At 39.8% G+C, this 27022-nt stretch overlaps 2 protein-coding genes across 8 annotated transcripts in view; one reads left to right on the forward strand and one right to left on the reverse strand.

Annotated features, from left to right (window-relative positions):
• The window catches only part of si:ch211-79k12.2, an 83679-nt gene that overhangs the window by 7940 nt on the left and 48717 nt on the right, over positions 1-27022 (reverse strand). Inside the window, 1 exon segment of one of the 7 annotated variants that reach the window (NM_001326592.1) lies at positions 1479-1546. The exons of 5 other annotated variants lie outside the window; for them this stretch is intronic. Coding sequence is in view for 1 of the 2 variants with exons in the window: in NM_001326591.1 (NP_001313520.1) it covers positions 1322-1342 (21 nt within the window). In the remaining variant the exon portion in view is untranslated. 7 annotated transcript variants of the gene reach the window in all.
• The window catches only part of nfkbid (nuclear factor of kappa light polypeptide gene enhancer in B-cells inhibitor, delta), a 70528-nt gene continuing 49264 nt past the window's right edge, over positions 5759-27022 (forward strand). The window contains 1 exon segment of the mRNA NM_001435885.1: positions 5759-5880. Coding sequence (NP_001422814.1) covers positions 5790-5880 — 91 coding nt within the window. The 5' untranslated portion in view covers positions 5759-5789.

The following is a 27022-nucleotide window of genomic DNA, read 5'->3' on the forward strand; positions in this document are numbered from 1 at the left end:
TCTCAGTATTTTTTTTTTTAAACCCTTAGGTTAAAGATTTTTTTTAATAGTAATATCTCAGCCAATATCACTATACTGACACTCATACATGGTTTTGTGGTCCTTGGTGACAAATTGTACAAACTAATATAACTGTAAAAATTGTAATATGATATAATACAACCCCAAATCCAAAATAGTATAATGCATTTTTTTAAATAAATTTTATTTAATTGGAAATAGTACAAAGGAAAGATTTCCAGCTTTTACAGACAAACTCACGTTTTTGTAGTAACTACATTTTGAGTACCTGAATCAGCAATACATGAGGATTTCCATTTGGTCTCACAGACTCAATCTATTTATTTTAAATTTTTTACCAACTACTTTTCTAAAAAAAAAAATATATATATATATATATATATATATATATATATATATATATATATATATATATATATATATATATATATATATATATATATATATGTGTGTGTGTGTGTGTGTGTGCGTGTGTGTGCGTGTGTGTGTGTGTGTGTGTGTGTATGTGTGTGTCAGTTATGCTGAGGTTACAGAGCAAATAACGTATACAGTATATAACATTATAGCTGATAAATTTTGAACATTGCATATACAGCATGACATTTTATTTGGGTAAAATCCAAACATAAAATTGTGTTATGTAATTTTCCCATTTTCCCATCTATCAAATATCTAATTTAGTCAAGGGGTACCCAAACCCTTTGTATGTCCAGGTAAGTCCTGCATTGTTTACCTCTAGCCCCAAACGGACAAACCTAAGCCCAGTAATCAAGGTCTTACTGGGCTTGCTAGAAACATCCTGGCAGGTGTGATGATGAGGCAAGTTGGAGCTAAACTCTGCAGAACCGAGTTTGGGCATCCCTGATCTAGGCTATATGGGGTTTTCGCAACGGTGTTTAATACAAAACAACAGACTAAAAAATAGCAATATAATATGTAATACATCAGTATCACATTGTTGCATATGCACATTCATGGTGTGCTGACTGGATTCAAAAAGAGCAAACAAATAGCCAACAAAGCACTGGAAAATTGGGTCATAAAATAAAGCGGAATAAGACACCTTCAGATACGCGTAATAGTATACGATGCAAGCGTTCAGCGTGCATCAAGCGATACATACTAAATATCAAAACACTGTCATCGATCCGCATCGCACTGCTATCGAACACATGATGCACGCCAATATAAGCTTCCGTCTGCATTTTTCCCCTCCTCATCAGTGTTTCTCCAAACCGCGAAACGCGCTACACGCCCCTTTTAAGGCTACTTTCTCGTGTTTATTTTGGCATATACTCACTGCGAGTCTGTCTTTGTCCATCTGTGGCGAGCCCTCACATAATTCAGCGAGCGGCTATATTGATATACATTTATGACTTATGTAAGGCTGGGCTTTGTTGTCCTTTTGTGAAGCTTAAACGCTGGTTAATAGTTAATTCTTGAGTCTATTGCCCTACTTTTTGTTACTCTGTCTGGAGCCGCTCATAACGCCATCTTCCCCCAGCCACAGCAGTGTATTTCCGGGATATGAACCATGTGACTGCATTCAGAGCTTCTTATTTTTAGCCATTTCTATACCTTACTGCCATATAGCTTAGCAACCATATTTGTCGACTATATATAGCCTAGTAAAATATCAGAACAAACAGTCTCTCAGAGACAGAGTTAAGTGTGGAATTATTCTAAATTATTTATAAAATCGCAGAACTTCTCGAACTGGCTAGAAAAACACAAACATGCAAATACAACGCCTTTGTGAAAAAAACAGTTTAATAACTAATATTATAGTTAATGTGCCTTTTTAAATCATTTAATTATAAATAGTACAGGCTATGTTTATTACTTTGTTGTTGTTGTACAAAAGAAACCAATATGTCATTTGCTGTAACGCGTAGGCCTACCAAAAAAGGTCATAATTTGACAAGTTCCTCAAAATACAAATTAATTTTAATTTAATTCAGCAGAAGGTTTTAATAAAATAAAATATAATACATTTCATTGTGTAAACATTAATTTATTTTAGTCTGTTAGATATATTAAGGCTGTTGTCTTTTACATAAACATACTCTAAATCCCCACGGGGAGTTGCTTGGTGATTTTCAAAAAAAATCTAATTCATTTTATTAAAATATTAGAATGACCATATCTTATCCATAACATACAGAAGAAAAAAGTAGTATTTAACAGTTACATTATAAAACAACATGCAAATAAAAAGCCATCAGCCTTTCAGGGGTGATTGCTTTATAATAAAGACACAACACATTGATTTTTATGGCACCAGGTTAAACTTTTTGACACCTTTACGGCACTCACATACATCAAAAATAAATACAGGCCACAACTGAACATGAAGGATGGTCTCAGAGTGACATTCTTCAAAATTAAATAATGAACAGACTTAGGGGTATTGGTGTGTGTGCGCCTTTGTGTGCTAATTTATATATTTAAGTAAGTTGACACGTACTTGCAAAGTTTCTTATAGTCAGTTAAATGTCTGTTGAAGGAGCAGTATTAACAGATATTAAGCTGACAGTCTACTAATACTTAAGTGGACAATCAAAATAAAGTGTTTCCTAAGTCACTAGCATTGTTACTTTGGGGGTTGCGGGCTAAAAAGTTTGGGAACCCCTGTTCTAAATGACTATGAACATTATTTGACTTCATTAAAATTGTATTTTCTTTAATATAATAGCTATTTGAAACAATAAAGTAGACATATGATATTATTTTTAATATATAAAATCACTTTTGTGAACAATTTGATGTGGATTCCTATAGGATACCTTTGTCAGCATATGTGTATAGGTGTTTACTGATGATTCGTCTGTTTTAAAATATGTTTTATTGTGTGTCTCTCCAAACACTGTTACAGATAAAGAACCTTGGTGTTAAAGTACCTGTCAAATGCTTTAAAATGTTAAAGGAAAAATGACATCTATTGACCCTTAACTAGCCTGTAGCCTGCTTGACAACATGGAAAACATCATGTCATTTTGTCTGTCACATAAAAGGTGGCAGACAAAAACTTCGACACATCTCTGATTGCCTGTCATATTTGCCTATTTCTGCCAGTAAATATAGCTCAACAATTGTAACAGCCTGAATAATGGTATAATTAAAGGAGTTACTTAGTCATTAATGGTGAAATAATGCAACCTGCTAATTGGTTCCATTTCCTTTAATATACTGTCTATGACTAATATGTGTCAAAGATGAAGAGTGGTAGGGAAGTGATCGTGATGGTGTCACTCTGACAGTGACAGAAAGAAATTGATTTTGTTTTATTAAGGATTTTTAAATAGTACAAAAAACAAAGACAATCAGACAATAAAAAAAACGCTGCCAATTAAATAAATTGCATAAATGTATCTGTTTAACAAAACAAAAGAGAAAAATAAAAATCTGAGTTTGTGTAGAAAGAATTGGAGAGTATCCTAAAGTCTCCCGAATTTGTCATGTTTTGTGATTGAGGTCATAAGTACCTTTTCTAAAGGAGGAAAGAAATCCACACAGAAATTGTTGGAATTTGAGAAGTAGACCATTTTAGTAATATACATTTCTGGTTAAGAGTTGTACACAGAGGTTTGAGGTCTTAGTCACGGATATTCTGAGTCTAAGTTGGGGCATATATAAATGTTTCCCCACATCATAACAAATAAGTAATGTATTATAGACAATCATATCTTCAGTAAGAGATTTTATTAAATTATCAATAAAACACAGGGAATCTAAAATTCTTAGATGACAAAATAAAGATTCAAAATCAATTCACAAAGCGTCCTGCCTATTCACAACCCAGCTTAGGATTTTGAGTTGAGCAGCCCAATAATAAAGCTGGAGATTGGGTAAGGTGAGACCACCAAGATCTTTTGGTTTAGAAATTGATTTTTTTTTTTTTAAAGAAGAAGGATTATTAAAGTTAAATGTTGTAAGCATATTAAAATCAAGAGTTTAAAAACTTTGAGTTATCACTTTAAATTCACACAATTGCTGTTAGTAAAAACACATTACTATTCAATACTATTGAATTTAAATAACTACATGGAAAAAATTAAAGGACCACTTTAAAATTCTCCAGATTTACTGAATTTACTTGGTATTTGTTTGAATAAAGCATTCATTTTAGTTTTGATCTACAATGGTCTGATAGAATTTCTTAGAAATATCAAATAAAAAAATTGTCAATTAAAGCATTTTCCCTCAGAAATTGAAAGTTAGTCAGCATAACAAAAAGGTTTTCAATTGTTGTGATTGAAAATCTGGGTAAATCTCTTAATTAAACTGGTATTATGCAATCCAATGGTTTAAACAGAATATAAATATAAATTAGCTTTAAATTTAAAAGAAATACAATTAGAAATTTTGAAAAATAAAACTATTATCTATTCTGACATATAACTATATATATATATATATATATACACACACACACACACACACACACACACACACACACATACACACTTTAAACATACAGATGTTGTTTTTTGTAAATGGAATGAAATGTCATGCGTGTAAGTAATATATTTGTTCACTAGATGGGGCAATTTCTCCACCCAGACAAAATTGTTCACTGCATCCATGACCTGCCTCAGTCTAATAGCCTTCTTAAAATCCTGTTCCTTATTAGGAAAAGGGGAACTTACGTCCACCAACAAATATAACCTGTAATTCTCATGCTGACATGATGTTGTTTACACTCTGGCTTGGAGGGTTCTCAAGCTTGCTCTTGTAGATCAAAAGCACAGAGCCTTGCCAAACAGACACATCTCTCCAGATTTTAAAGAGCTACTTCAAAATACACTTAAGATGGAGTAAAGTAAATAACACTCCTTTTCTCATTACACACCAAATAACCGTGACTGAGCTACTTCGACATTTAAAGGGAACCTTTCTACTGCAGAGAGGATGAAAGTGAGTGGGTGGAGAAAGAGGAAGAAACATGCAGATCTTAAAGTAACAGAAACTGGGGTTTAAAAAAGTACAGAGCATATGCATAAAGATATACAAGGTATATTTGTGTAAAAATGAATTATTTTAGCCTGTGCTTATACTGCAGGTTACTGGACTGAAAATATATACATGAATGAGTAATCAAATGTTCTAAAAATGCCTATTAAGATTTTTTTTCTACATATGAATTATTCTTTTTTTTCTGATTGGTATTTTATTGAGTGTTTATTTTGATAAAACTATGTTGTTGTTGTTGTTTTATTGTTGGAAAATAGATAGACCATTTCAGTGTGGTGATGTCACTGGCCCATAAACATATTCTGCTTGTTGTCAAACTATTTTTATTTTTAATACATTTAAAAACAACAAATGTCTTTAAATTAAAAGAGAGTTCTAAAAACGTCTTTTTACATAAACTGGCCATACCACACTTTTATACCACCTTGCATATTTCCACTTAACATACTGAAATGGATATTGCCAAGTTTTAGAAGGAAAAAAAGCTGTTCTCTAATTCATAATAAAGTAGTTTCATAACTTATTAACTCCATTAAATGTAACATCATGTTTAAGACGCCCCGTTGTCTACTTAGCCTACTCACATTTGATGTAGACATTTTAAGCCTGATGGAAGAGCATCAAACACTCTTCTGTTTTCCTTTGCCATTACCGGAAAATTAATAATCCACCGCCCTCCAATTGGGCTTTAGCATTGGACGGTACGTCACACGGAGGGCGTGCACAGAGAAACGTGCTCTCTGTGTACATAGTACAACGTGCCAGTGACTCCGGTAGTTGACATTTATCAGAGGCTGCTTTGGGGCTCACATCATTCATTTGACCTGGCGTGGGAGCCGATAATCATAGACAGCAAAAGGGATTCTGACATGCACTTTCAGAAATGTAAGACAACTTTTTATTTATTTTCACGATCTTTACGACAAAAATGTGATGGATAATTTGACATGACTTGCATAACAGGACCTAAGTGTTGATTTTATGAAGTGGTTAATAAAGAGACAAAAGAAAATAACTAGATTACACTAAACAAAGGCTACTTGCAGTTAGGTATTACATAAAACTGAGTTTTCTACCTGTGTAAACTTACTAAGAATAATGTTTAACAAAATTATGTTATGTCGTACAGCCTGGTTTACGTCTATTAAATAATACGTTAGAGTGAAATTTAACTTGCCTAGTTTTTCAACGAATGAGACTGAAGGCAAGTTTGTCGACCTATTTCTATGTTAAACCGATAAGCGTTAACTAAGTCATTTAACAAGGCGTAAGTTATTAAATATCATGTATGGTCTTAACAAAGTTTTGAATGGATTATACGTTTTATTTTGCTGTTTAAGATATATTTTATGACGTAAGTTCAGCAATGTGTGTCGGTTTAAAATAGAATGAGCTCATTTGAATAAAGGATTCCCCAACAACATAGCGCTGTAAGTGACCGATTTCATTTGAACAGCTTTTTGGACAACCCCCCTCGAGAAATTACTCCTCCCTGACTTTCGCTTCCTCTTTAATGGGTGTGGGTCGTTTTTTAAGTAGACAGAGTACGAGACTGTAATGAAAATAAAATTAAACTATAAATGTTGCCATTTTTGAGTGGAAAAAAATGCCTTGTGGAATAGATAAAGATCGTTGGAATAAACTATCGCCTAACATTTTCAGCTAGTAGTAAATAGATGTAGGCTACTGTGTGCGCGCGCGCGCGTGTGTGTGTGTCTATCAGAGCGCTACGGAATCCCCACGAGACTCCCACGCGCGCGTGACTCACTGGTCAGGGTTTTCCGTCTAGAGGTGCGAGGGTATCCCAATCGATTACTGTTTAAGTTTCGGTCATTCAAAGCGACAATTATGTGTAGGTAGCCTATGGGGCATTCTACCAGAAACGTACAGTATTTGTCCCTGAAATAAAAACATAAATACAGTGAATCAAAATCATTTCATGCCAAACATTTTTAAAATGGACTGATGGTTAATTTCTGTTGTTCTATAAAGGAATAGTGTCATTCATTTGATTCTCATACTTTACACTGTACAAACTCTGTCATTGTCCTTGTCCTTAGCTAAGTTGAATCTGCAGCTTTAATAGTTTTGTTATGCTAAAATTGTTATTCAGGGGGGAAAACTTCAAAAATAGCAAGTTGTCATCATTCACATCAATTTATTAAAACATGAAATTTTAAATAAATTCTACAAATAAATACTACAAATATATAATACAAATACATTTTATACACTGTAAAACCCAACAGTCAACTTTATCAAATGAAATGTATAGTTATAACTCAAACTTGAATGAAAGTTAATTCTAATCATTTCAAAAGAGTTTTGAACTCAGTTTTGAAGGTAATGAGTTAATTAAATATGTGATTACTTCAACTTAAATGGAGTAAGTTCATTATACTCATATAGATTAGTTTAGTAGCTCAAATGGTTTGTAGCAATCGGTTTCCTCAAACGGTTTGAGTTGCCTTAATTTATTGGCTTTTACTGTGCTCAAATTGCTTCATTTACTTAAGTGGATTAAGTTCACAGTACTCATTAGGATTAGTTTTTAAACTTAAATGGTTTGTTGCAATCTGTTTCCTTAAATGATTTGAGTTACCTCAACTTATTAGGTTCTACAGTACATTTGTCCCCATGTTTCTGTCACATATGCATTAAATTTAACATAAAATGCGTGCAATACACGTTTAAGGCTATAACTCAGAAGTGACATCTTATTGTTTTTTTTTTTTGAGGACGACAAGCTTAAGTCAGGTTCTGTCACATTTTTTATAAGTAAAAAAGTATGTTTCTAGTAGAATGTCCCCTATAGTTTCATGTGACCATGATTGCATTTGATAAGAAAAGTAGACCTGCTAGTATTTGAGATTTTCTACCATGAGGGGAAACACATCTTCAATGTCTCTCCATCGTCAGTATGACGTAGTCTCACTAATCGGTTCATTTTAGTTTAAAAATCTAATTCATTGTAAGTTTTGTAAGGAGACAAACTGCTATCTCTTTTCCAACATCTCTTAAACATTGTGATAACATTCATACCCTAAATGGATATGACTTAAAACTGGGCTACCGTTTAATATTAATAATATATTAACAAAACAAATCAAGTGTAAACTATAAAACTATCAAGTTTCACCACAATGAGAGTTATGGAGAGCAGGAGTTATATTAAAATGTTTTTAACATCTCTCAAACATGTTAACATCACTTTTTAACTAGTTTTGATATCTTAAACATCTAAGTGCATTGATTGATAACCTACTAGTGACAAAGTCCATAGCTTATAAATGAACATTTGCTTTAATAAAAATAGGTTAGGATTATGACCTCTTATTTGTAATCTCATTTTTAACAAACAATTCTAAAACAAAAACATAAAAAAACATTCAACAGACATTTGTGTCTGTCTACTATAAGACATATCTACTAAAATGTCTGATCATTGTGGCTCCAATAGAGATGCAATGGAAAGTGTTACACAGTTTTATGATGTAAAGGCTTTATATATTTATAACCACTGTAACCCTAGTATGGTTGTGGTCATTTATGATAATGATTTTACCCTGATAACCCATTGCTTCATGAACTTACTCATGTATCTCCTACACAATGTAAATAAATGATTCATTGTGAGCTGTTATTACATGACCTTATAAATTTGTATATCTGTCAAAGTCTGTCATTGTTTTAACCCAAATTTTTGACTAGCGTATTTTCAGATAGAGCATTTTATCATATCTTTCTTCACACTGAGACATTTAATATGACCATTGTATGTTGGCCGATAAGCAGCAGTCCATTATTTTTTTGAGATAGTGAGCTGTAAATCAGGCTGAGAAATGGAGATCATGAACTGGAAAGGAGAAAAAAACAAGAAGAGTGATAAGAAAAGGAATGATCCTCTCGAGGTTTCGGCCAGTGGAATTTCCATGCTGATTTAACCAAAGTCGCCTTCCTCTTTTGAATCCCCATCGCCAAAAGAGTTACATAATGTTTTGGGGAAACCAGTGATTTTTCCTGTAAAGGAATACTTTACAGATAGAGACACTCAAAGTAACTATAGTATCTGCGCTATAAATAGAGGAATTGACCAAAACAGTGATATAATACTCAGGCTTATACATATAGGCAGAACTTTTATTACATTTAGGAGTTACAAAACATATTCTGACATTCATTTTAAAAAGTCAAATGACATAAAAATGTTTTCTTCTACAGAAAAAAAACTATTTAAAAGCACTTAATATCTTTATTATTTAATCTATTTTTACCCCTGGGGGTGAGAATAAGTAATACAGCTTAACTGTGATGTCTGACGCTGTCTACAGCTCAGTACTACCATTCAGTGCAAAGGCTAGAAGACATCATATCTGCCTTTGAATCAGTGTGTAGTAGTATCTGTTCATGCACCTCTGATGGGCCCCTTTAAGCCTATACGTCACCGTTGCAGGAAGATGTGGTTTGACACAAAGAGCGTAACGGAGTAAAGGAAATAGTTACAGAAAGAGTGCTGTGTGAAACAGACGTAGGGTTTCTGATGAAGAAGACAGGTAGACGTGACCTCACCACCTCTTTTCCAAATGGAGTGCCTTCCTCACGGGTTAGAGGATGAGCATTATGCTCCTTTGGCGGAAATATCTTTACTTATCTCACGTTTGGGGTCAAGATTTTGAAGAAACTTTCCTTCCCTCTGCTCTAGAAGATGTAACCGATGCCTACTGGAAACCTCCGTAAAGACTAAGAAAATAATTTTTTGTGTGTGTGTGTCATATCAACAGCTGGTATTAAAATGGCACTGGGGAAATCACATTACTGGTGTAATTGATCGGGTTTACCTGAAAATAACAACATTAAGTGGGCATCAACAAGATGTGGATGTTTTCTCGATTGCTTTAAAATCTCTTTGCAATTGTAAAATTAAAGTTTTTTTTATCTGGGATGTAATAGAATTAAACATTTCTTCAAATCATTCATTGTTTCAAACTTAAAATTATATATTTAGTATTTTTATTCAAATCTGTTATTTGCTTGGACAGGATTGTCATTGCTTGTAATTTTGTCATTATATTATCGTACAATAAACTACATATTTAGTGAAAATGCAATATTAGGCAAGGCAAGTTTATTTATATAGCACAATACTAATAAAAGGTCTAGATCTCATTTTAATTACGCCACTATCCCATAGAGTCAGATCTACCAGTTTAGTGATTTGGCCTAATCAGATACATAAACAGGAATAAGAGAGACAAGTATTAAAAAAAATTATAATATTATAAAAACAGATAAAAACAGATTAAAATGTGCTATAACAGGTTTTCAAAGAATGAAAAAGAAACAAAAGGCATAATAGAAAGCCATACAATATTATTATTTTTAATGTAAAAACTTTCTCATGCTCACCAAGGCTTGTTGAAATAATTTTAAATTTTTTTTTATTTCTATTGGTGTTTATTTTAAAGTGTAATTTACATTTTGGTAGTGATTTAGTCATATCTCTGAACAACATCTACAGTATATGAAGTGTGCTTTACACAAGGTGAGGGGGCTTGACAAACCACCCGTCTTCTCTCTATAAAAATCTATCTGAGCACTAACAGTTCTTCTGTGTAATTAGGGACCGAGCACCGAACGGTGCAAGGCCCTATTGGAATTGCTCCGTTTCTTATTAGGGACCGAGCACCGAAACGGTGCGTAGGCCCTATTGGAATTGCTCCGTTTTTTATTAGGGACCGAGCACCGAAACGGTGCGTAGGCCCTATTGGAATTGCTCCGTTTATTAGGGACCGAGCACCGAAACGGTGCGTAGGCCCTATTGGAATTGCTCTGTTTATTAGGGACCGAGCACCGAACGGTGCAAGGCCCTATTGGAATTGCTCCGTTTATTAGGGACCGAGCACCGAAACGGTGCGTAGGCCCTATTGGAATTGCTCCGTTTTTTATTAGGGACCGAGCACCGAAACGGTGCGTAGGCCCTATTGGAATTGCTCCGTTTTTTATTATTATTATTATTATTATTATTATTATTCCGCCCCCTATCGGGGCACTTTTGAGGGTCTAAACATGCCCGAAAACTCATGAAAATTTGCACACACACCAAAACCGGTGTAAATAGCAGGTTGATATGGGTCTCGGAAGTGGGCGTGGCAAAATGACTCGACAGCGCCACCTAGAAAAATTAAACAGACGAGCCCCCGATCCACGAATCACACACATGCGCGAAAATTGGCACACACCTCAAACACGCCAAAACATACGAGAAAGTCTCTTGGAGCCATATCTCAAACCCAACAGGAAGTCGGATATTTTTGACTTCCTGCGGCGAAAAAGTGGCGTTTTTGCCATTTCCAGGCGTTGTATTTTAACGAACTCCTCCTAGGGATTTTATCCCATCGACACCAAAATTGGGTTTTGTCATCTAAAGGCCTTGGCGATGTTAAAATGCGAAGCTTTAGAGTTTTCGTCGATGGGCGTGTCCGTAGCGGCCTCGCAAACTTTGACGATTCGCCACAAAACAGGAAGTCGTTATAACTCAGGCATACATTATCCGATCTGCCTCAAAAGTCACACCCTTCATAAGAGTCCTAACCTGAACACGTTTACATGATCAATATCCAGATATAGTTATAGCGCCACCTGCTGGCCACAGGAAATTACATGTTTTACACTGTAACAAACTCCTCCCACAAATTTTTTCGTATCAGCACCAAAATTGAGTGGCGTCATCTGAAAGCTCTATCGGTGATATATTGTAAAGATCTAGAGTTTTTGCAGAGGGGCGTGTCCGTGGCGGCATGACAAACCTCAACGCTTCGCCAAGGAACAGGAAGTCCTTATAACTCAACCACACAAAGTCTGATCAGCCTGAAACTTCACATGGTTGATATACGTCATCTCTTGAACACATCCACATAACAATATTGAAGTGGGCGTGGCAAAATGACTCGACAGCGCCACCTAGAAAAATTAAACGGACGAGCCCCTGATCTACGAATCACGCACATGAGCGAAAATTGGCACACACCTCAAACACGCCAAAACATACAAAAAAGTCTCTTGGAGCCATATCTCAATCCCAACAGGAAGTCGGATATTTTTAACTTCCTGCGGCAAATAAGTGGCATTTTTGCCATTTCCAGGCTTTGTATCTTAACGAACTCCTCCTAGGGATTTTATCCGATCGACACCAAAATTGGGTTTTGTCATCTAAAGGCCTTGGCGATGTTAAATTGCGAAGCTTTAGAGGTTTTGTCGATGGGCGTGTCTGTGGCGGCCTCGCAAACTTTGACGATTCGCCACAAAACAGGAAGTCGTTATAACTCAGGCATGCTTAATCCTACCTGGCTCAAAATACACACGTTTGATAAGAGTCCTGACCTGAACACTTTAAAATGCCGAAATCCAGGAAAAGTTATAGCGCCACCTGCTGGCCGCAGGAAATTACATGTTTTACACTGTCACGAACTTCTCTCACAAATTTTATAGTATCAGCACCAAATTTGGGTGGTGTCATCTGAAAGCTCTAGCGATGATATATTGTGAAAATCTAGAGTCTTCGCAGAAAGGCGTGTCCGTTGTGGCATGACAAACCTCAACGCTTCGCCATGGAACAGGAAGTCCTTATAACTCAACCACACAATGTCTTATCTGCCTGAAACTCCACATGGTTGATAAAAGTCCTCTCCTGAACACATATACATGCCAATATTAGTCAGTCATAGCGCCACCTAGTGACGGAAGGAATTTTGGCTAATAACTCAACCACACAATGTCCGATCAGCGTGAAACTTAACATGGTGGATAAAAGTCCTCTCCTGAAGACATCTACATACCAATCTTGAGTCACAGTCATAGCGCCACCTGCTGACAGGGGGAAGTTTGGCATAAATCTGTGGATTTCTCAGGTTTTTTATATATATCGGCTTAAATTGTTATTGTTCACTGTTCTCTGTCATCCTGAGGCCACCGGGCAGAAGTGAGCCCGGGTGCGAGGTCCCTATCATTGCTGCTTGCAGCTTTAATTATTATTATTATTATTATTATTCCGCCCCCTATCGGGGCACTTTTGAGGGTCTAAACATGCCCGAAAACTCATGAAAATTTGCACACACACCAAACGCGGTGTAAATAGCAGGTTGATATGGGTCTCGGAAGTGGGCGTGGCAAAATGACTCGACAGCGCCACCTAGAAAAATTAAACGGACGAGCCCCCGATACACGAATCACGCACATGCATGAAAATTGGCACACACCTCAAACATGCCAAACCATACGAAAAAGTCTCTTGGAGCCATATCTCAAACCCAACAGGAAGTCGGATATTTTTAACTTCCTGTGGCGAAAAAGTGGCGTTTTTGCCATTTCCAGGCGTTGTATTTTAACGAACTCCTCCTAGGGATTTTATCCGATCGACACCAAAATTGGGTTTTGTCATCTAAAGGCCTTGGAGATGTTAAATTGCGAAGCTTTAGAGTTTTCGTCGATGGGCGTGTCCGTGGCGCCCTCGCAAACTTTGATGATTCGCCACAAAACAGGAAGTCGTTATAACTCAGGCATGCATTATCAGATCTGCCTCAAAATTCACACGTTTGATAAGAGTCCTGACCTGAACACGTTTACATGCCAATATCCAGATATAGTTATAGCGCCACTTGCTGGCCACAGGAAATGACATGATTTACGGAGTAATAAACTCCTCCCACAAATTTTTTCGTATCAGCAACAAAATTGGGTGGTGTTATCTGAAAGCTCTAGCGATGATATATTGTGAAGATCTAGAGTTTTTGCAGAGGGGCGTGTCCGTGGCGGTATGACAAACCTCAACGCTTCGCCATGGAACAGGAAGTCCTCATAACTCAACCACACAATGTCCGATCTGGCTGAAACTTCACATGGTTGATAAACCTCATCTCTTGAACACATTCACATAACAATATTGAAGTGGGCGTGGCAAAATGACTCGACAGCACCACCTAGAAAAATTAAACGGACGAGCCCCCGAGCTACGAATCACGCACATGCACGAAAATTGGCACACACCTTAAACATGCCAAAACATACGAAAAAGTCTCTTGGAGCCATATCTCAAACCCAACAGGAAGTCAGATATTATTAACTTCCTGCTGCGAAAAAGTGGCATTTTTGCCATTTCCAGGCGTTGTATTTTAACGAACTCCTCCTAGGGATTTTATCCGATTGACACCAAAATTGGGTTTTATCATCTAAAGGCCTTGGCGATGTTAAATTGCGAAGCTTTAGAGTTTTTGTCGATGGGCGTGTCCGTGGCGGCCTCGCAAACTTTGATGATTCGCCACAAAACAGGAAGTCGTTATAACTCAGGCTTGCAATATCAGATCTGCCTCAAAATTCACACATTTAATAACAGTCCTGACCTGAACAGGTTTACGTGCCGATATCCAGTTACAGTAATAGCGCCACCTGCTGGCCACAGGAAATGACATGTTTGACACTATAACAAACTCCTACCACAAACTTTCCTGTATCAGCACCAAAATAGAGTGGTGTCATCTGAAAGCTCTAGCGATGACATATTGTGAAGATCTAGAATTTTTGCAGAGGGGCGTGTCTGTGGTGGCATGACAAACCTCAATGCTTCGCCATGGAACAGGAAGTCCTTCTAACTCAACCACACAATGTCCGATCTGCCTGAAACTTCACATGATTGATAAAAGTCCTCTCCTGAACACATCTACATAACAATATTGAGTCAGTAATAGCGCCATCTGCTGGCAGAAGGTAGTTTGGCTTGTAACTCGGCCACACAATGTCCGATCTGCCTGCAACTTCACATGGTTGATGAAAGTCCTCCCCTGAGCACATCTACATAATAATATTGAGTTTTTAATAACGCCACCTGCTGGCAGAATGTAGTTTGTCTTATAACAAAATCTTCACACAATCTCTGATCTGCCTGATACTTCACATGTTTGATAAAAGTCCACTCCTGAACACATCCCCATAATAATATTGAGTCAGTCATAACGCCACCTGCTGGCAAAAGGTAGTTTGGCTTATAACTCAGCCACAAAATGTCCCATGTGCCTGAAACTTCACATGGTTCATAAGATTCCTCTCCGGAAGACATCTACATGCCAATCTTGAGTCACAGGTATAGCGCCACCTGCTGACAGGAGGAAGTTTGGCATAAATCTGTATTTTTCTTAGGTTTTTTATATTTATGTCGGCTTACATTATTATTGTTCGCTGTTCTCTGTCATCGTAAGGTCACCGGGCGGCGGTGAGCCCGGGTGCGAGGTCCCTATCATCGCTGCTTGCAGCTTTAATTAGGGACCGAGCACCGAAACGGTGCGTAGGCCCTATTGGAATTGCTCCGTTTATTATTATTATTATTATTATTATTATTATTATTATTATTATTATTCTCCTCCGGAATGAATCGCGGTTTTGAGGGGCTAAACATGCCCGAAAACTCACGCAACTTTGCACACGCCTCAGAAGTGGCGAAAATTTACGTTTATTATGGGCTTCGGAAGTTGGCGTGGCAAAATGACTCGACAGCGCCACCTAGAAAAATTAAACGGACGAGCCCCCGATCCACGAATCACGCACATGCACGAAAATTGGCACACACCTCAAACATGCCAAAACATACGAAAAAGTCTCTTGGAGCCATATCTCAAACCCAACAGGAAGTCGGATATTTTTAACTTCCTGCGGCGAAAAAATGGCGTTTTTGCCATTTCCAGGCGTTGTATTTTAACGAACTCCTCCTAGGGATTTTATCCGATCAAAACCAAAATTGGTTTTTATCATCTAAAGGCATGGGCGATGTTAAATTGCGAAGCTTTAGAGTTTTCGTCGATGGGCGTGTCCGTGACGGCCTCGCAAACTTTGACGATTCGCCACAAAAGAGGAAGTCGTTATAACTCAGGCATGCATTATCAGATCTGCCTCAAAATTCACACGCTTGATAAGCGTCCTGACCTGAACACGTTTACATGCCAATATCCAGATACAGTTATAGCGCCACCTGCTGGCCACAGGAAATGACATGATTTACGGAGTTATAAACTCCTCCCACAAATTTTATCGTATCAACACCAAAATTGAGTGGTGTTATCTGAAAGCTCTAGCGATGATATATTGTGAAGATCTAGAGTTTTCGCAGAGGGGTGTGTCCGTGGCGGTATGACAAACCTCAACGCTTCGCCATGGAAGAGGAAGTCCTTATAACACAACCACACAATGTCCGATCTTCCTGAAACTTCACATGGTTGATAAACGTCATCTCTTGAACACATCCCCATAACAATATTGAAGTGGGAGTGGCAAAATGACTCGACAGCGCCACCTAGAAAAATTAAACGGACGAGCCCCTGATCTACGAATCACGCACATGCACAAAAATTGGCACACACCTCAAACATGGCAAAACATACGAAAAAGTCTCTTGGAGCCATATCTTAAACCCAACAGGAAGTCGGATATTTTTAACTTCCTGTGGCGAAAAAGTGGCGCTTTTGCCATTTTCAGGCGTTGTATTTTAACGAACTCCTCCTAGGGATTTTATCTGGTAAACACCAAAATTGTTTTTTGTCATCTAAAGGCCTTGGTGATGTTAAATTGCGAAGCTTTAGAGTTTTCATCGATGGGCGTGTCCGTGGCGGCCTCGCAAACTTTGATGATTCGCCACAAAACAGGAAGTCTTTATAACTCTGGCATGCAATATTCGATCTGCCTCAAAATTCACACATTTAATAACAGTCCTGACCTGAACAGGTTTACGTGCCGATATCCAGTTACAGTTATAGCGCCACCTGCTGGCCACAGGAAATGACATGTTTGACACTGTAACAAACTCCTCCCACAAATTTTCCCGTATCAGCACCAAAATAGAGTGGTGTCATCTGAAAGCTCTAGCGATGATATATTGTGAAGATCTAGAGTTTTTGCAGAAGGGCGTGTCTGTGGTGGCATGACAAACCTCAACGCTTCGCCATGGAACAGGAAGTACTTATAACTCAACCACACAATGTCCGATCTGCCTGAAACTTCACATGATTGATAAAAGTCCTCTCTTGAACACATCTACATAACAATATTGAGTCAGTCATAGCGCCACCTGCTGGCAGAAGGTAGTTTGGCTTGTAACTCGGCCACACAATGTCCGATCTGTCTGAAACTTCACATGGTTGATTAAAATCCTCTTCTGAAGACATCAACATATCAACATTAACACAGTCAAAGCGCCACCTGCTGGCAACAGGAAGTTTGGCTTATAACTCAGCCAAACAACGTCCGACCTGCCTGAAAATTCACATGGTTGATAAGATTCCTCTACTGAAGGCATCTACATACCAATCTTGAGTCACAGTCATAGCGCCACCTGCTGACAGGGGGAAGTTTGGCATAAATCTGTGATTTTCTCGGCTTCTTTATATATATCGACTTAAATATTATAGTTCGCTGTTCTCTGTCGTCCTGAAGCAACCGGGCGGCGGTGAGCCCGGGTGCGAGGTCCCTATCATCGCTGCTTGCAGCTTTAATTATTATTATTCTTTTCCGGAATGAATCGCGATTTTGAGGGCCTTACCATGCCCGAAAACTCACGAAACTTTGCACACACCTCAGAAGTGGCGAAAATTTACGTTTGTTATGGGTTTTGGAAATGGGCGTGGCAAAATGACTCGACAGCGCCACCTAGAAAAATTAACCGGACAAGCCCCCGATCCACGAATCACGCACATGCAAGAAAATCGGCACACACCTCAAACATGCCAAAACATACGAAAAAGTCTCTTGGAGCCATATCTCAAACCCAACAGGAAGTCGGATATTTTTAACTTCCTGCGGCGAAAAAGTGGCGTTTTTGCCATTTCCAGGCGTTGTATTTTAACGAACTCCTCCTAGGGATTTTATCCGATCGACACCAAAATTGGGTTTTGTCATCTAAAGGCCTTGGCGATGTTAAATTGCGAAGCTTTAGAGTTTTCGTCGATGGGCGTGTCCATGGCGGCCTCGCAAATTTTGACGATTCGCCACAAAACAGGAAGTCGTTATAACTCAGGCATGCATTATCCGATCTGCCTCAAAATTCGCACGTTTGAAAAGGGTCCTGACCTGAACACGTTTACATGCCGATATCCAGATACAGTTATAGCGCCACCTACTGGCCACAGGAAATGACATGTTTTACACTGTAACAAACTCCTCCTACAAATTTTTTCGTATCAGCACCAAATTTGGGTGGTGTCATCTGAACGCTCTAGCGATGATATATTGTGAAGATCTAGAGTTTTCGGAGAGGGGCGTGTCCGTGGCGGCATGACAAACCTCAACGCTTCGCCATGGAACAGGAAGTCCTCATAACTCAACCACACAAAGTCTGATCAGCCTGAAACTTCATATGGTTGATAAAAGTCCTCCCCTGAACACATCCACATAACAATATTGAAGTGGGCGTGGCAAAATGACTCGACAGCGCCACCTAGAAAAATTAAACGGACGAGCCCCTGATCTACGAATCACGCACATGCGCGAAAATTGGCACACACCTCAAACACGCCAAAACAAACGAAAAAGTCTCTTGGAGCCATATCTCAAACTCAACAGGAAGTCGGATATTTTTAACTTCCTGCTGCAAATAAGTGGCATTTTTGCCATTTCCAGGCGTTGTATCTTAACAAACTTCTCCTAGGGATTTTATGCTATTGACACCAAAATTGGGTTTTGTCATCTAAAGGCCTTGGCGATGTTAAATTGCGGAGCTTTATAGTTTTTGTCGATGGGCGTGTCCGTGACGGCCCCGCAAACTTTGACGATTCGCCACAAAACCGGAAGTCATTATAACTTAGGCATGCATTATCCGTTCTGCCTCAAAATTCACATGTTTAATAAGAGTCCAGACCAGAACACGTTTACATGCCAATATCCAGATACAGTTATAGCGCCACCTGCTGGCCACAGGAAATGTCATGATTTACAGAGTAATAAACTCCTCCCACTATTTTTTTTTGTATCAGCACCAAGTTTGGTGGGTTGTTATCTGAAAGCTTAAGTGATGATATATTGTCAAGATCTAGAGTTTTTGCAGAGGGGCGTGTCCGTGGCGGCATGACAAACCTCAACACTTCGCCGTGGAACAGGAAGTCCTTATATCTCAACCACACAAAGTCAGATCAGCCTAAAACTTCACATGGCTCATAAAAGTCCTCTTCTGAACACATCCCCAAAACAGTAATGAGTCAGTCATAACGCCACCTGCTGGCAGAAGGTAGATAGGCTTATAACTCAGCCAAACAAAATCCGATCTGCCTGAAACTTCACATGGTTGATTAAATTTCATTACTGAAGGCATCTACATGCCAATCTTAAGTCACAGTTATAGCGCCACCTGCTGGCAGATGGTAGTTTGCATTATAACTCAACCACACAAAGTCCGATCTGCCTGAAAGTTCACATGGTTGATAAAAGTCCTCTCCTGAACACATCTACATAACAACATTGAGTCTGTCGTAGCGCCACCTGCTGACAAAAGGCAGTTTGGCTTATAACTCAGCTAAACAATGTTCGATCTGCCTGAAACTTCACATGGTTGATAAGATTCCTCTCCTGGTGACATCTACATGCCAATCTTGAGTCACAGTCATAGCGCCACCTGCTGAGAGGAGGAGGTTTGGCATAAATCGGTGATTTTCTCCGATTTTTTAAACATATTGGCTTAAATTATTACTGTTCGCTGTTCTCTGTCATCCTGAGGCCACCGGGTGGCGGTGAGCCCGGGTGCGAGGTCCCTATCATCGCTGCTTGCAGCTTTAATTATTATTATTCTTCTCTCCAATGAATCGCGTTTTTGAGGGGCTAAACATGCCCGAAAACTCACGCAACTTTGCACACGCCTCAGAAGTGGCGAAAATTTACGTTTTTTATGGGCTTCGGAAGTGGGCGTGGCAAAATGACTCGACAGCGCCACCTAGAAAAATTAAACGGACGAGCCCCCGATCCACGAATCACGCACATGCACGAAAATTGGCACACACCTCAAACATGCCAAAACATACGAAAAAGTCTCTTGGAGCCATATCTCAAACCCAACAGGAAGTTGGATATTTTTGACTTCCTGCAGCGAAAAAGTGGCGTTTTTGCCATTTCCAGGCGTTGTATTTTAACGAACTCCTCCTAGGGATTTTATCCGATCGACACCAAAATTGGGTTTTGTCATCTAAAGGCCTTGGCGATGTTAAATTGCGAAGCTTTAGAGTTTTCATCGATGGGCGTGTCCGTGGCGGCCTAGCAAACTTTGACGATTCGCCACGAAACAGGAAGTCATTATAACTCAGGCATGCATTATCCGATCTGCCTCAAAAATCACACGTTTGATAAGAGTCCTGACCTGAACACGTCTACATGCCGATATCCAGATATAGTTATAGCGCCACCTGCTGGCCACAGGAAATGACATGTTTTACATCGTAACAAACTCCTCCCACAAATTTTTTGGTATCAGCACCAAATTTGGGTTGTGTTTTCTGAAAGCCCTAGCGATGATATGTTGTGAAGATCTAGAGTTTTCGCTGAGGGGCGTGTCCGTGGCGGCATGACAAACCTCAACGCTTCGCCATGGAACAGGAAGTCCTTATAACTCAATCACACAATGTCCGATCTGCCTGAAACTTCAGATGGTTGATAAAAGTCCTCTCCTGAACACATCCTCATAACAATAATGAAGTGGGCGTGGCAAAATGACTCGACAGCGCCACCTATAAAAATTAAACGGACGAGCCCCTGATCTATGAATCACGCACATGCACGAAAATTGGCACACACCTCAAACACGCCAAAACATACGAAAAAGTCTCTTGAAGCCATATCTCAAACCCAACAGGAAGTCGGATATTTTTAACTTCCTGCGGCAAATAAGTGGCATTTTTGCCATTTCCAGGCTTTGTATCTTAACGAACTCCTCCTAGGGATTTTATCCTATTGACACCAAAATTGGGTTTTGTCATCTAAAGGCCTTGGCGATGTTAAATTGCGAAGCTTTAGAGGTTTTGCCAATAGGCGTGTCCGTGGCGGCCTCGCAAACTTTGACGATTCGCCACAAAACCGGAAGTCATTATAACTCAGGCATGCATTATCCGATCTGCCTCAAAATTCACATGTTTAATAAGAGTCCAGACCAGAACAAGTTTACATGCCGATATCCAGATATAGTTATAGCGCCACCTGCTGGCCACAGGAAACGACATGATTTACAGAGTAATAAACTCCTCCCACAAATTTTTTCGTATCAGCACCAAATTTGGGTTGTGTTATCTGAAAGCTCTAGCGATGATATAATGTGAAGATCTAGAGTTTTTGCAGAGGGGCGTGTCCGTGGCGGCATGACAAACCTCAACGCTTCGCCATGAAACAGGAAGTCCTTATAACTCAACCACACAATGTCTGATCTGCCTGAAACTTCACATGGTTGATTAAATTCCTCTCCTGAAGACATCTAAATGCCAATATTGAGTCAGTCATAGCGCCACCTAGTGACAGAAGGTAGTTTTGCTTATAACTCAGCCACACAATGTCCAATCAGCCTGAAACTTCACAGGATTGATAAAAGTCCTCTCCTGAAGACATCTACATGCCAATATTGAGTCACAGTCATAACGCCACCTGCTGGCAACAGGTAGTTTGGCTTATAACTCAGCCACACAATGTCCGATCTGCCTGAAACTTCACATGGTTGATAAAAGTCTTCTCCTGAACACATCTACATAACAACATTGAGTCAGTCATAGCGCCACCTGCTGACAGGAGGAAGTTTGGCATAAATCTGTGGATTTCTCAGGTTTTTTTATATAAATCGGCTTAAATTGTTATTGTTCACTGTTCTCTGTCATCCTGAGGCCACCGGGCGGCGGTGAGCCCGGGTGCGAGGTCCCTATCATCGCTGCTTGCAGCTTTAATTATTATTCTTCTTCTTCTTCTTCTTCTTCTTCCGCGGAATGAATCGCGGTTTTGAGGGGCTAAACATGCCCGAAAACTCACGCAACTTTGCACACGCCTCAGAAGTGGCGAAAATTTACGTTTGTTATGGGCTTCGGAAGTGGGCGTGGCAAAATGACTCGACAGCGCCACCTAGAAAAATTAAACGGACGAGCCCCCGATATACGAATCACGCACATGCACGAAAATTGGCACACACCTCAAACACACCAAAACATACGAAAAAGTCTCTTGGAGCCATATCTCAAACCCAACAGGAAGTCGGATATTTTTGACTTCCTGCGGCGAAAAAGTGGCGTTTTTGCCATTTCCAGGCGTTGTATTTTAACGAACTCCTCCTAGGGATTTTATCCGATCGACACCAAAATTGGGTTTTGTCATCTAAAGGCCTTGGCGATGTTAAATTGCGAAGCTTTTGAGTTTTTGTCAATGGGCGTGTCCATGGCGGCCTCGCAAACTTTGACGATTCGCCACAAAACAGGAAGTCGCTATAACTCAGGCATGCATAATCCGATCTGCCTCAAATTTCACACATTTGATAAGAGTCCTGACCTGAACACGTTCACATGCCAATATCCTGATACAAATATAGCGCCACCTGTTGGCCACAGGAAATGACATGTTTTACACTGTAACAAACTCCTCCCACAAATTTTTTCGTATCAACACCAAAATTGGGTGGTGTTCTCTGAAAGCTCTAGCGATGATATATTGTGAAGATCTAAAGTTTTCGCAGAGGGGCGTGTCCGTGGCGGCATGACAAACCTCAACGCTTCGCCGTGGAACAGGAAGTCCTTGTAACTCAACCACACAATGTCCGATCTGCCCGAAACTTCACATGGTTGATAAAAGTTCTCTCCTGAACACATCCCCTTAACAATATTGAAGTGGGCGTGGCAAAATGACTCGACAGCGCCACCTATAAAAATTAAACGGACAAGCCCCCGATCTACGAATCACGCACATGCACATAAATTGGCACACACCTCAAACATGCCAAAACATACGAAAAAGTCTCTTGGAGCCATATCTCAAACCCAACAGGAAGTCGGATATTTTTAACTTCCTGTGGCGAAAAAGTGGCGTTTTTGCCATTTTCAGGCGTTGTATTTTAACGAACTCCTCCTAGGGATTTTATCTGATTGACACCGAAATTGGGTTTTGTCATCTTAAAGCCTTGGTGATGTTAAATTGCGAAGCTTTAGAGTTTTCATCGATGGGCGTGTCCGTGGCGGCCTCGCAAACGTTGATGATTCGCCACAAAACAGGAAGTCGTTATAACTCAGGCATGCAATATTTGATCTGCCTCAAAATTCACACGCTTGATAAGCGTCCTGACCTGAACAGGTTTACGTGCCGATATCCAGTTACAGTTATAGCGCCACCTGCTGGTCACAGGAAATGACATGTTTGACACTGTAACAAACTCCTTCCACAAACTTTCTCGTATCAGCACCAAAATAGAGTGGTGTCATCTGAAAGCTCTAGCGATGATATATTGTGAAGATCTAGAGTTTTTGCAGAGGGGCGTGTCTGTGGTGGTATGACAAACCTCAACGCTTCGCCATGGAACAGGAAGTACTTATAACTCAACCACACAATAATTGATCTGCCTGAAACTTCACATGATTGATAAAAGTCCTCTTCTGAACACGTCTACATAACATTATTGAGTCAGTCATAGCGCCACCAGCTGGCAGATGGTAGTTTGCAGTATATCTCAACCACACAAAGTCCGATCTGGCTGAAACTTCACAAGGTTGATAAAAGTCCTCTCCTGAACACATCTACATAACAACATTGAGTCTGTCATAGCGCCACCTGCTGACAAAAGGCAGTTTGGCTTATAACTCAGCCAAACAATGTCCGATCTGCCTAAAACTTCACATGGTTGATAAGTTTCCTCTCCTGAAGACATCTACATACCAATCATGAGTCAGTTATAGCGCCACCTGCTGACAGGAGGAAATTTGGCATAAATATGTGATTTTCTCAGATTTTTTTAATATATCGGCTTAAATTATTACTGTTCGCTGTTCTCTGTCATCCTGTGGCCACCGGGCGGCGATGAGCCCGGGTGCGAGGTCCCTATCATCGCTGCTTGCAGCTTTAATTATTATTCTTCTTCTTCTTCTTCTTCTTCTTCCGCGGAATGAATCGTGGTTTTGAGGGGCTAAACATGCCCGAAAACTCACGCAACTTTGCACACGCCTCAGAAGTGGCGAAAATTTACGTTTGTTATGGGCTTCGGAAGTGGGCGTGGCAAAATGACTCGACAGCGCCACCTAGAAAAATTAAACGGACGAGCCCCCGATCCACGAATCACGCACATGCACGAAAATTGGCACACACCTCAAACATGCCAAAACATACGAAAAAGTCTCTTGGAGCCATATCTCAAACCCAACAGGAAGTCGGATATTTTTAGCTTCCTGCGGCGAAAAAGTGGCGTTTTTGCCATTTCCAGGCGTTGTATTTTAACGAACTCCTCCTAGGGATTTTATCCGATCGACACCAAAATTGGGTTTTGTCATCTAAAGGCCTTGGCGATGTTAAATTGCGAAGCTTTAGAGTTTTCATCGATGGGCGTGTCCGTGGCGGCCTCGCAAACTTTGACGATTCGCCACAAAAGAGGAAGTCGTTATAACTCAGGCATGCATTATCCAATCTGCCTCAAAATTCACACGCTTGATAAGCGTCCTCACCCGAACACGTTTACATGCCAATATCCAGATACAGTTACAGCGCCACCTGCTGGCCACAGGAAATGACATGATTTACGGAGTTATAAACTCCTCCCACAAATTTTATCGTATCAGCACCAAAATTGAGTGGTGTCATCTGAAAGCTCTAGCGATGATATATTGTGAAGATCTAGAGTTTTCGCAGAGGGGTGTGTCCATGGCGGTATGACAAACCTCAACGCTTCGCCATGGAACAGGAAGTCCTTATAACACAACCACACAATGTCCGATCTGCCTGAAACTTTACATGGTTGATAAACGTCATCTCTTGAACACATCCACATAACAATATTGAAGTGGGCGTGGCAAAATGACTCGACAGCGCCACCTAGAAAAATTAAACGGACGAGCCCCCGATCTACGAATCACGCACATGCACAAAAATTGGCACACACCTCAAACATGGCAAAACATACGAAAAAGTCTCTTGGAGCCATATCTCAAACCCAACAGGAAGTCGGATATTTTTAACTTCCTGTGGCGAAAAAGTGGCACTTTTGCCATTTTCAGGCGTTGTATTTTAACGAACTCCTCCTAGGGATTTTATCTGATAAACACCAAAATTGGGTTTTGTCATCTTAAAGCCTTGGTGATGTTAAATTGCGAAGCTTTAGACTTTTCATCGATGGGCGTGTCCGTGGCTGCCTCGCAAACTTTGATGATTCGCCACAAAACAGGAAGTCGTTATAACTCTGGCATGCAATATTCGATCTGCCTCAAAATTCACACATTTAATAACAGTCCTGACCTGAACAGGTTTACGTGCCGATATCCAGTTACAGTTATAGCGCCACCTGCTGGCCACAGGAAATGACATGTTTGACACTATAACAAACTCCTCCCACAAACTTTCCCGTATCAGCACCAAAATAGAGTGGTGTCATCTGAAAGCTCTAGCGATGATATATTGTAAAGATCTAGAGTTTTTGCAGAGGGGCGTGTCTGTGGTGGCATGACAAACCTCAACGCTTCGCCATGGAACAGGAATTTCTTATAACTCAACCACACAATGTCTGATCTGCCTAAAACTTCACATGATTGATAAAAGTCCTCCTGAACACATCCACATAACAATATTGAGTCAGAGTCATAGCGCCACCTGCTGGCAGAAGGTAGTTTGGCTTGTAACTCGGCCACACAATGTCAGATCTGCCTAAAATGCACATGGTTGATGAAAGTCCTCTCCTAAACACATCTTCATAATAATATTGAGTCAGTCATAACGCCACCTGCTGGCAGAATGTAGTTTGTCTTAAAACACAATCTCCACACAATCTCTGATCTGCCTGAAACTTCACATGGTTGATAAAAGTCCGCTCCTGAACACATCCACATAACAATATTGAGTCAGTCATAACGCCACCTGCTGGCAGAAGGTAGTTTGGCTTATAACTCAGCCACACAATGTCCCATGTGCTTGAAACTTCACATGGTTGATAAGATTCCTCTCCGGAAGACATCTACATGCCAATCTTAGGTCACAGTTATAGCGCCATCTGCTGACAGAAGGAAGTTTGGCATAAATCTGTGATTTTCTTAAGATTTTTTTTATATATTGGCTTAAATTATTATTGTTCGCTGTTCTCTGTCATCGTAATGTCACCGGGCGGCGGTGAGCCCGGGTGCGAGGTCCCTATCATCGCTGCTTGCAGCTTTAATTAGGGACCGAGCACCGAAACGGTGCGTAGGCCCTATTGGAATTGCTCCGTTTATTATTATTATTATTATTATTATTATTATTATTATTCTCCTCCGGAATGAATCGCGGTTTTGAGGGGCTAAACATGCCCGAAAACTCACGCAACTTTGCACACGCCTCAGAAGTGGCGAAAATTTACGTTTATTATGGGCTTCGGAAAGGGGTGTGGCAAAATGACTCGACAGCGCCACCTAGAAAAATTAAACGGACGAGCCCCCGATCCACGAATCACGCACATGCACGAAAATTGGCACACATCTCAAACATGCCAAAACATACGAAAAAGTCTCTTGGAGCCATATCTCAAACCCAACAGGAAGTCGGATATTTTTAACTTCCTGCGGCGAAAAAGTGGCGTTTTTGCCATTTCCAGGCGTTGTATTTTAACGAACTCCTCCTAGGGATTTTATCCGATCGACACCAAAATTGGGTTTTGTCATCTAAAGGCCTTGGCGATGTTAAATTGCGAAGCTTTAGAGTTTTCATCGATGGGCGTGTCCGTGGCGGCCTCGCAAACTTTGACGATTCGCCACAAAAGAGGAAGTCGTTATAACTCAGGCATGCATTATCAGATCTGCCTCAAAATTCACACGCTTGATAAGCG

Source organism: Danio rerio, chromosome 16 (assembly GCF_052040795.2).
Source record: "Danio rerio strain M-AB ecotype USA chromosome 16, GRCz13ab, whole genome shotgun sequence".
NCBI lineage: Eukaryota > Metazoa > Chordata > Actinopteri > Cypriniformes > Danionidae > Danio > Danio rerio.